Source organism: Myxine glutinosa, chromosome 9 (genome assembly GCF_964187855.1).
Source record: "Myxine glutinosa chromosome 9, kmMyxGlut1.1, whole genome shotgun sequence".
Taxonomy (NCBI): Eukaryota; Metazoa; Chordata; class Myxini; order Myxiniformes; family Myxinidae; genus Myxine; species Myxine glutinosa.
The window spans coordinates 84289845-84302091 of NC_136269.1; the positions used below are offsets into that span (position 1 = coordinate 84289845).

A 12247-nucleotide genomic window follows, 5' to 3' on the forward strand; every position below is an offset into this window, starting at 1 on the left:
GTACACACATATACATACACACACATACATACCCACATATACATACACACACACAAACACAGACATATTACACACACACACAAACTCATTCACACACACACACCTACACCCATACATGCACACACACGCGCACACCCACACCCATACATGCACACATACACACACAGACACATACACACACACACTCATGCACACACACATACACACACACTCATGTACACCCACACCCATACATACACACAGACACACTCATGCACACACAGACACATACACACACCCATACATGCACACACACACACACACACACGCATATACACAAACACACCAAATGCATACTGTAGTAAAATTGTAGCTGGTGGGTGGGGGGAGTGGCTTTGCGTGGAAGTGAGCGTTGGAGAGTCTCAGGTGGAGGGTTAAGGGGCGGGGGACGTACGTGGTGTGCGGTTTCCCCAAAGCACGAAACAGTCGCGCTTCGGCCTGAGCGTCGCAAGCTGCGGCGATATCGCGTGCAGTCTGTCATGGGGGATCCAGACGATAATGGATATTTACAATTACTGTTGGATGAAAATGGAGGTGCGCCAGGTATGCCTGTGTTCTTGAGTCTCATAGGTTGATTTGTTTTCACTGTTTGAGCCTCGGAGCGCATTCGGTGTTAGACATCGGAGTTATACAAGTCGGTGTTTTGGTGATTGTGCCTTTAAATCCGCACGAATTCATTGTCGCCTTTTCTCGAGGTATTTACTGTGATGGTGTCGTCTCCGATTCTTATCGAGAGTGGTGAAATGTGTGGTATTTCCTAACGTAGCCGATGCGTTCTGTGAGTGACGAACCATCACAGAGCCATTTCAAACTCCGAGGAAAGAGTGCGCGTTTGTGTGTCCTTAAGAGTGGAGGTGAACTCTGACCTTCAAAAATACTGGTTTAACGATAACAAACATACATAATGGTGTGTGCGTGTCTTTGTGTGTGTGTTTGTATGTATGGGTGTGGGACTGTGGGTGTGTGTTTATGTGTCTGTCTATGTGTGTGTGTGTATGTATGTATGTATATACAGGGTGAGTCAAAAGTAGCGCACGATTTCTGTTTATATATCTATTTCTGTCAGTTGATTGTTTGTTTGCCATTTGCATTACAGTGTACAAGAAAGTAGTAATAAATGAATGACATGTTTATCTAACCATTTATTCGGGGGAAAATTATTACAGAACTGTACCAAGCTGTTTTACTTGCAATTTTCAAAGTGCCCTCCCTCGTGATCGATGCACAATTGCAGCCGAGCAGGCACAGAGTGGCACACACGCTTGCAGAGTTCGATATCAATTTCCTCAAACTTTACAGTTATTTAAGCCTTCAATTCCTGAATGGTATGAGGCTTTTCACGATAAACAAGGTCTTTTGTGAGCCCCCAAAGAAAGAAATCTGGAGGTGTAAGGTCTGGGGAGCGTGCCGGCCACTCGATCGGACCGCGGCGGCCGATCCACTTTCCGGGAAAGTTTTCATCAAGCCGAAAGCTGATAAACTTTCGAAAGCTGATAAAGATAAAGATGTCATTCATTTATTTCTACCTTCTTGTACACTGCAATACAAATGACAAACAAACAATCAACTGACAGAAATATATATTTATATAATAAACATAAATCGGGCGCTACTTTTGACTCACCCTGTATATATATCAGCAGACGTGCCGGGCGGGGGAGGGGAGGGGAGGAAGGGGAAGGGAGGGGGGGAAGGGGAGCAGTCAGAAGTGGAAGCTCTTTTACGGAGAATTTATATCTTAAAGGGGAGGGGAAGAGGAGAGGTGGGGGGAAGGGGAGGGGAGGGGGGGAAGGGGAGCAGTCAGAAGTGGAAGCTCTTTTATGGAGAATTTATATCTTAAAAGGGAGGGGAGGGAAAAGGAGGGGGAGGTCAGGGGAGAGGGGTAGGGGAGAAGGGGAAGGGTGGGGAGAGGGGGGATGGGAGGGGAGTGTGGAGGCAGGAGAGGAAGGGGAATGGCTCACGTTTCTGAGTTAAGTGTGATGCCGGTCAGGAAGAAGAAGAAGCTGTACTACCAAATTCATACACTTCTGGAATTGTGTGTGTGTGTGTAAAGTGTGTGTGTGTGTGTGTGTGTGTGTGTGTGTGTGTGTGTGTGCGTTTGTGTACATGTGTGTATGTATCGACTATCGGTGTGTGTGTGTGTGTGTGTGTGTGTGTATGTCTGTGACACAGACAGACAATACATTTTCTGCTGGCACTGTAAAACCACGAGCAAGTAGCGTTTTAAGTCCATATTGGCACACTAGAGAAAGACGGAGAGGAAGAGGACAACGGGAAGTGGTACAATTACCGCAGACGTCACATTGAGCCAAGGAACCATGTTCTATAATTAGCGTGTTGTGCTGTTTGTGAGGCCCGAGTTCGCAGGCGTTCTGCATCATGGAACAGATATGAGTCGAGATTAAGAACAGCGGTTTTGACTCTGTGGTTGCAAACTTTTTGGCTTTGGGTGTGAATGCTTCAACTAACTGCAAAATATATATATATATCGTTTTATTTTGTCTCGGGTCGATTTCATCTTCATGAAGTGTTTCTTGAGGAATTCTCAAATCAATTTCGAAACCAACATTTACCTGAAACATTTTGTGGATTATGATGCCAAGACCTGCAGAATTGGACCAGAGAGGAATGGTGTCGATAATGCCTGAAAATGACCTAAGTTCGGATTTCTTTGACATTACCACTGAGATCTGATGATTAAAAAAATATCTAATTTAAATTGAGTATGAATCGCTCTCCTTGCTATTGCAGGTTCTTAACTCTGAGTGGTCTCATTAGGCGATATGTCCCAGAATGTAAGAGCAAAATGCAAGTGTGGGCCTTACATACCAGGAGGAGCTCCAGGATAAAACAGCAGGAGGCAGAGGAGTGTGGGCCTTACATACCAGGAGGAGCTCCAGGAGTAAGAGCAGGAGGCAGAGGAGTGTGGGCCTTACATACCAGGAGGAGCTCCAGGAGTAAGAGCAGGAGGCAGAGGAGTGTGGGCCTTACATACCAGGAGGAGCTCCAGGAGTAAGAGCAGGAGGCAGAGGAGTGTGGGCCTTTCATACCAGGAGGAGCTCCAGGAGTAAGAGCAGGAGACAGAGGAGTGTGGGCCTTACATACCAGGAGGAGCTCCAGGAGTAAGAGCAGGAGGCAGAGGAGTGTGGGCCTTACATACCAGGAGGAGCTCCAGGAGTAAGAGCAGGAGGCAGAGGAGTGTGGGCCTTACATACCAGGAGGAGCTCCAGGAGTAAGAGCAGGAGGCAGAGGAGTGTGGGCCTTTCATACCAGGAGGAGCTCCAGGAGTAAGAGCAGGAGGCAGAGGAGTGTGGGCCTTACATACCAGGAGGAGCTCCAGGAGTAAGAGCAGGAGGCAGAGGAGTGTGGGCCTTACATACCAGGAGGAGCTGCAGGATAAAACAGCAGGAGGCAGAGGAGTGTGGGCCTTACATACCAGGAGGAGCTCCAGGAGTAAGAGCAGGAGGCAGAGGAGTGTGGGCCTTACATACCAGGAGGAGCTCCAGGAGTAAGAGCAGGAGGCAGAGGAGTGTGGGCCTTTCATACCAGGAGGAGCTCCAGGAGTAAGAGCAGGAGGCAGAGGAGTGTGGGCCTTTCATACCAGGAGGAGCTCCAGGAGTAAGAGCAGGAGGCAGAGGAGTGCAACAAACCCATCCCCAAAGCAGAAGCAAGACCCGATCACGACGCCAGTGAAACGAGCCGGACATCCTATCGATTAAGATGGCCAATTAGCCGGTTACCACGGAAAAAAGGGAAAAACCTCGTTCCACTTTGCCAATGTTATGGGAAAAAACTTTAAATTAATAATCCATTTTCTGAACTGAACCACTGAACCCATTTTCCATAAGACCCATTCTCACTGTTTACAAAGTCTTTGTCTGTCGCTCAATAAGTTACTGGTCTCCCCTATGGGCCGGGGTCCCAACATCACATCCGTCTCTCCTGGGTTCTGTGTAATCGAAAGCTCTCAACATTATTGGAATTTCAAATGATGATGACAAAGCGCAAGGTCTGTTCCTCTCAAATCACATGCAGGTCAGTGGCCTCTATGTTATACTCTCTATTTCCCGATGTTGCTCCCTATGCTCCCTCAATCCTCTGACCTTCCCTATCGACTTCAGGATGCACACCTTTTTTGTCCCCCGTCGCACCGCCGAGCGAAAGGGGGACTATGGTTTTCCCTCCGTCCGTGTGTGCGTTGAAATTTGTGAGCGGAATATCTTGAAAAATAAACGAACTACTAACTTCTAATCTGGTGTGTGGGTGTATCCAGGCATAAGGAAGAACGGTCTTCAAAATTGGGTCGCCACGTCAAAATCCAAGATGGCCGCCACCACATATATGTCTGAACCTTGTGAGCGAAATATCTTGAAAAATAAATGAACTACTAACTTCTAATCTGGTGTGTGGGTGTACCTAGGCATAAAGAAGAACGGTCTTCAAAATTGGGTCGCCACGTCAAAATCCAAGATGGCCGCCACCACATATATGTCTGAACCTTGTGAGCGAAATATCTTGAAAAATAAATGAACTACTAACTTCTAATCTGGTGTGTGGGTGTATCCAGGCATAAGGAAGAACGGTCTTCAAAATTGGGTCGCCACGTCAAAATCCAAGATGGCCGCCACCACATATATGTCTGAACCTTGTGAGCGAAATATCTTGAAAAATAAATGAACTACTAACTTCTAATCTGGTGTGTGGGTGTACCTAGGCATAAAGAAGAACGGTCTTCAAAATTGGGTCGCCACGTCAAAATCCAAGATGGCCGCCACCACATATATGTCTGAACCTTGTGAGCGAAATATCTTGAAAAATAAATGAACTACTAACTTCTAATCTGGTGTGTGGGTGTATCCAGGCATAAGGAAGAACGGTCTTCAAAATTGGGTCGCCACGTCAAAATCCAAGATGGCCGCCACCACATATATGTCTGAACCTTGTGAGCGAAATATCTTGAAAAATAAATGAACTACTAACTTCTAATCTGGTGTGTGGGTGTACCTAGGCATAAAGAAGAACGGTCTTCAAAATTGGGTCGCCACGTCAAAATCCAAGATGGCCGCCACCACATATATGTCTGAACCTTGTGAGCGAAATATCTTGAAAAATAAATGAACTACTAACTTCTAATCTGGTGTGTGGGTGTACCTAGGCATAAGGAAGAACGGTCTTCAAAATTGGGTCGCCACGTCAAAATCCAAGATGGCCGCCACCATGCATGTCTGAACCTTGTGAGCAAAATATCTTGAAAAATAAACGAACTACTAACTTCTAATCTGGTGTGTGGGTGTATCCAGGCATAAGGAAGAACGGTCTTCAAAATTGGGTCGCCACGTCAAAATCCAAGATGGCCGCCACCACATATATGTCTGAACCTTGTGAGCGAAATATCTTGAAAAATAAATGAACTACTCACGTCTAATCTGGTGTGTGGGTGTATCTCGGCATATGGAAGAAAGCTATTGAAAATTGGGTCGCCACGTCAAAATCCAAGATGGCCGCCACCACATATATGTCTGAACCTTGTGAACGAAATATCTTGAAACATAAACGAACTACTAACTTCTAATCCGGTGTGTGGGTGTACCTCGGCATAAGGAAGAACGGTCTTCAAAATTGGGTCGCCACGTCAAAATCCAAGATGGCCACCACCATATATGTCTGAACCTTATGAGCGGAATATCTTGAAAAATAAACGAACTACTAACTTCTAATCTGGTGTGTGGGTGTATCCAGGCATAAAGAAGAACGGTCTTCAAAATTGGGAAGCCACGTCAAAATCCAACATGGCCGCCACCATATATTTCTGAACCTTATGAGCGGAATATCTTGAAAAATAAACGAACTACTAACTTCTAATCTGGTGTGTGGGTGTACCTAGGCATAAGGAAGAACGGTCTTCAAAATTGGGTCGCCACGTCAAAATCCAAGATGGCCGCCACCATGTATGTCTGAACCTTGTGAGCAAAATATCTTGAAAAATAAACGAACTACTAACGTCTAATCTGGTGTGTGGGTGTACCTAGGCATAAGGAAGAACGGTCTTCAAAATTGGGTCGCCACGTCAAAATCCAAGATGGCCACCACCATATATGTCTGAACCATATGAGCGGAATATCTTGAAAAATAAACGAACTACTAACGTCGAATCTGGTGTGTGGGTGTACCTGCGCATAAGGAAGAACGGTCTTCAAAATTGGGTCGCCACGTCAAAATCCAAGATGGCCGCCACCATATATTTCTGAACCTTATGAGCGGAATATCTTGAAAAATAAACGAACTACTAACTTCTAATCTGGTGTGTGGGTGTATCCAGGCATAAAGAAGAACGGTCTTCAAAATTGGGAAGCCACATCAAAATCCAAGATGGCCGCCACCATATATTTCTGAACCTTATGAGCGGAATATCTTGAAAAATAAACGAACTACTAACTTCTAATCTGGTGTGTGGGTGTACCTAGGCATAAGGAAGAACGGTCTTCAAAATTGGGTCGCCACGTCAAAATCCAAGATGGCGGCCACCATGTATGTCTGAACCTTGTGAGCAAAATATCTTGAAAAATAAACGAACTACTAACGTCTAATCTGGTGTGTGGGTGTACCTAGGCATAAGGAAGAACAGTCTTCAAAATTGGGTCGCCACGTCAAAATCCAAGATGGCCACCACCATATATGTCTGAACCTTATGAGCGGAATATCTTGAAAAATAAACGAACTACTAACGTCTAATCTGGTGTGTGGGTGTACCTAGGCATAAGGAAGAACAGTCTTCAAAATTGGGTCGCCACATCAAAATCCAAGATGGCCACCACCATATATGTCTGAACCTTATGAGCGGAATATCTTGAAAAATAAACGAACTACTAACGTCTAATCTGGTGTGTGGGTGTATCTGCGCATAAGGAAGAACGGTCTTCAAAATTGGGTCGCCACGTCAAAATCCAAGATGGCCGCCACCATATATTTCTGAACCTTATGAGCGGAATATCTTGAAAATAAACGAACTACTAACTTCTAATCTGGTGTGTGGGTGTATCCAGGCATAAAGAAGAACGGTCTTCAAAATTGGGAAGCCACGTCAAAATCCAAGATGGCCGCCACCATATATTTCTGAACCTTATGAGCAGAATATCTTGAAAAATAAACGAACTACTAACTTCTAATCTGGTGTGTGGGTGTACCTAGGCATAAGGAAGAACGGTCTTCAAAATTGGGTCGCCACGTCAAAATCCAAGATGGCCGCCACCATGTATGTCTGAACCTTGTGAGCAAAATATCTTGAAAAATAAACGAACTACTAACTTCTAATCTGGTGTGTGGGTGTATCCAGGCATAAGGAAGAACGGTCTTCAAAATTGGGTCGCCACGTCAAAATCCAAGATGGCCGCCACCACATATATGTTCGAACCTTGTGAGCGAAATATCTTGAAAAATAAATGAACTACTCACGTCTAATCAGGTGTGTGGGTGTATCTCGGCAAAAGGAAGAACGGTCTTCAAAATTGGGTCGCCACGTCAAAATCCAAGATGGCCGCCACCACATATATGTCTGAACCTTGTGAGCGAAATATCTTGAAAAATAAATGAACTACTCACGTCTAATCAGGTGTGTGGGTGTATCTAGGCAAAAGGAAGAACGCTATTGAAAATTGGGTCGCCACGTCAAAATCCAAGATGGCCGACACCACATATATGTCTGAACCTTGTGAGCGAAATATCTTGAAAAATAAACGAACTACTAACGTCTAATCTGGTGTGTGAGTGTATCTACGCATAAGGAAGAACGGTCTTCAAAATTGGGTCGCCACGTCAAAATCCAAGATGGCCACCACCATATATATGTCTGAACCTTATGAGTGGAATATCTTGAAAAATAAACGAACTACTAACGTCTAGTCTGGTGTGTGGGTGTATCTCCAACCCACTCGCAAATATTATCGAATCTTCCATGTTTCCTGCGTCTTCCACTTTATCAACTCACATCACTTCACCGACGGGGGACCTAGGCGTAACGCTTGTTCCAGTTAGGCTTCCAAAACATGCTCTTCCGGTTAGACTTCCAAAAGCCTAACGAGGCTGGTTAGACTTCCAAAACCAAGGATGTCTCCACACTTCAACTCTTTTATTCCTCACTTCTCCCATATATCGAATCGCCTTCCTAAATGTCTTCTGTCTCATTCTTCCTTCTAGGGCTTGAGGCGAGCAGTGCACCACCACCTCTTTTCATCCTCGATTCTGTCTCATGTAACACATGAGTACCCCCAGTAACACATCCATAAGGATATATTCTTCACTATTAATTGTACACCGCTCCTTTCCTATGCCATCTCCAGGCATTGCAAATCGTCATTGCCGGGCACCAAAGGGGGCTCGGCAGTGACGCACGCTGAAAGAGAGTACTCAGTTTTCACTCTGGTTTCTTTCTTGTTTTCTTTCTTGCTTTCTTGCTTTCTTGTTTGTTTGTCCGGACGATATCTCAGCCATCCTTTGAGCTAGGAAGCTGAAATTTCGGCACAGTAGTGAGCAAGTCCTTTGTCAAAAACGGTATTTTTTTTTTTGATTAATCAATAAATTGAGGAGTTATTTAATTATTAGCGATTAATTAAGTACTTATTTAATTAATCAAATTTCATTTCTCTTCTGACCATTAACTCAGGCACCTTTTGAGTTAGGAAGCTGATATTTGGACATGCCAATGACCAGGTGATTTGGCTGCAAAGGATATTTTTGATTTATTAATTAATCAATTAATCGATTAATTATTTAATTATTTGATTAATGACCAAAAAAAATATTTTTTTTAAGTTACCGATTCTGATGAAATAGTGGTAGTTTATGTGTTCTCTGACCAAATTGATTAATAATTTAATTTTTTTAAGATTATTATTTATTTATTTTCATTATTAATCATTTATTTATTTTCTTTCTCATTTGGCCAATATCTCAGGCACCTTTTGAGCTGGGAAGCTAATATTTGGACATGAGTGACCAAGTGATGTGGCTATCAAGGATATTTTCGATTTATTGATTAATCATTTCATCTATTAATTATTTATTGATTAATCGATTAATTATTTATTGAGTAATCAATTAATTATTTAATTTTTTATAAATGACTTATTTAATTAAATTTTTAAAAGATACATCTTCGGATGAAGCACTAGTGGTTTAGTTATGCGATTAGCCAATTGATTATGAAAATATTTTGTGATAATCTTTTATTGATTTTAATTATACAATTAATCAATCAATTAGTGTACACCTCTCCCTCCCAATGCAGCCTCAATGAGCTGCAATGCCGCGCTGCAGCATATTTAATTATTTGGCATGGGGCGGTGTACTTTGAATGTATGTGTACTTGTTCTGAATTTATTTAGGATCACAATACTTGTGATTCCTATGGTAATTCGTCTCTCGAGGAATTAATCTAGCTCCGAAGGAGATGCGAGACGATTGCAATGCCCCTGTCTGTGTATGTCTCTGTATGTGTGTCGACGTCGATACATTTTTGCTTTAAAATGGTTTTCTCTGTAACCGCTTGCCCGATCGAAGCAAAACTTTAAACAGAGGAGGGACTCCCCATGGAGAATATTTTATTGCTAATTCTGACATCATAGATCATTAACTCAAGAAAATAACTTTCTTTTACATTCCTAATGGAGGAAAATAATACTATGTTATTAATAACTCTTTTATTCAAGATAATAAATAGCAGAAAAACAATGCTAACAAGTTATTTAAGGGTACAGTTTGGCAAAGAGTTGTTCGGGTTCATAAGGATTAAGGGTATTGAGTGTAGATTGATGAGGGAAAAAATGAATTTAAACGATTTCAGCATAAGGCTGCAACATAACAAAACGGGGAAAAAGTGAAGGGGTCTGAATACTTTCTGAATGCACTGTATGTGCAGTAGTTGAAACATTGAGTGAATGACAAACAGACAATTAAGTGAGAGCTCACGAGGAGATGCATCAAATGAGGATCTTGCTGGATTGATTAGCACATGATCAATGGAAAAGAGGATTGCTACTCTGGGGAATCTAAAGCCCTTAACATTAGGTGGAATCTTTCGCAATGAGGCTGAAGCATAAGGCCTGCTTTGCGCTAACCTTTGGGTGTTTTTCCATGTTCTGTCCTATTTAAATGTTCCGCATCAAACAAGGAAGCAGCCTGTACCATTTCCAAAGTCTTTCGTATGACTCTGCCGGAGCTGGGATCGGCCATTGACCTCCCAGACTCAGATCTGACGCTCTATCCATTTTCCCACCAAGTCTGGTGTTCCAAGGATGCATGCGTTCTTCCAGTATTGGTTAAACTTCCACGATCCAGGCATACTGCACACCTCCATGCTTTTGTTCCCCTTTTCTCCCTTTTTTGGAATGGCTTTCCTGAGACTGTTCAATCCCACATTTCTCTCTGTGGCTCCAAGAAAGTAGTGCACCACCATCGTATGTCACCTTCCCATCCCAACCTGCAATGTTTTCTTCCCTGTTAATCCTCATAACCTATCCTTCCCCTTTCCTCTTCTCTTCTCTTTTCCTGTGTGATAATTCCCTTGGTTATTGCATCCAGATGTTGCCCCACTGTCAGTTCACTGCCTCTTTGCCATCTGTTGCCTTGCTCTTCTATGGGTCTGGATATTGTATAAAGGAAAAGTATACTTGCTCTCTCTGAGATCAGCAGCATAATCTACTCAAAGCAACCCAATGATGCTGCCTGAAAAGCACGTGTGTGGCACTTGGGACTTAAAAAGCATGGACAACACTCCCACCTCATTGCTAAATCTGCTTGAGCCAAATACTGTACAGGAGCATCTCCACGGGCAACCTGTACCAGCACCCCTAGGGCTGCTGAGCAAAAACAAGGCCCGGCCACATGTACCGTGGGTCACACACCTCACATGGCACTGGTCCTTTCAATTCTCTGGTCTATATTCTCTTCCCTTCCCCTATCTTCTCTTTCCTTCTCTCTTTCTCTAGATAGAGAGGGCATCTGAACAATATCAAAAAAGCCAAAACCACATCCGTCCATTGCCACCCGAGCCTGCATGACTTAGCTCCTCTCTCAAAGCTCCTGCACAATACTAATCATCTCCCTCGCCTTGAGTATTTGCCCCTAAGACATGCTTCCCCCTTAATAACATTGGTCACATGCTGCTGTATTCACATTTTGTTTTTATTTTTCTACAAATGTGTGTAAATTCACGACAACCAGTACTCCCAAAATTAGATAACTACACTAGAACACCTGTAGAGCGTTACAGCATAGTCTCTCCTCGCGCATTCATTCTGAACAAAAATAACCATCGTTCACTGAACATGCTACTATTTAGGCTCATCATGCTTGCCAAGTGCAGGCTCATCATGCTCATCATGAGTGTTACAGCATAGTCTCTCCTCGCGCATTCATTCTGAACAAAAATACCATCGTTCACTGAACATGCTACTATTTAGGCTCATCATGCTTGCCAAGTGCAGGCTCATCATGCTTGCCAAGTGCAGGTTCATCATGATTGCCATGTGCAGGCTCATCATGCTTGCCAAGTGCAGGTTCATCATGATTGCCAAGTGCAGGTTCATCATGATTGCCATGTGCAGGCTCATCATGATTGCCATGTGCAGGCTCATCATGATTGCCATGTGCAGGCTCACCATGCTTGCCAAGTGCAGGCTCATCATGCTTGCCAAGTGCAGGTTCATCATGATTGCCATGTGCAGGCTCATCATGATTGCCATGTGCAGGCTCATCATGATTGCCATGTGCAGGCTCATCATGCTTGCCAAGTGCAGGCTCATCATGCTTGCCAAGTGCAGGCTCATCATGATTGCCATGTGCAGGCTCATCATGATTGCCATGTGCAGGTTCATCATGATTGCCATGTGCAGGCTCATCATGATTGCCATGTGCAGGCTCATCATGATTGCCATGTGCAGGCTCATCATGATTGCCATGTGCAGGCTCATCATGCTTGCCAAGTGCAGGCTCATCATGCTTGCCAAGTGCAGGTTCATCATGATTGCCATGTGCAGGCTCATCATGATTGCCATGTGCAGGCTCATCATGATTGCCATGTGCAGGCTCATCATGATTGCCATGTGCAGGCTCATCATGCTTGCCAAGTGCAGGCTCATCATGCTTGCCAAGTGCAGGTTCATCATGATTGCCATGTGCAGGTTCATCATGATTGCCATGTGCAGGCTCATCA

At 43.8% G+C, this 12247-nt stretch overlaps 1 protein-coding gene across 3 annotated transcripts in view; it reads left to right on the top strand.

Annotated features, from left to right (window-relative positions):
- The first annotated feature begins 448 nt into the window (after positions 1-448).
- Positions 449-12247, top strand: part of LOC137435288 (nuclear factor of activated T-cells, cytoplasmic 1) — a 96592-nt gene continuing 84793 nt past the window's right edge. Inside the window, exon 1 of one of the 3 annotated variants that reach the window (XM_068128931.2) lies at positions 449-582. In XM_068128931.2, coding sequence (XP_067985032.1) covers positions 519-582 — 64 coding nt within the window. In that variant the 5' untranslated portion in view covers positions 449-518. The remainder of the gene's footprint in view (positions 583-12247) is intronic. The other 2 variants (XM_068128933.2, XM_068128932.2) reach the window with 2 other exon arrangements.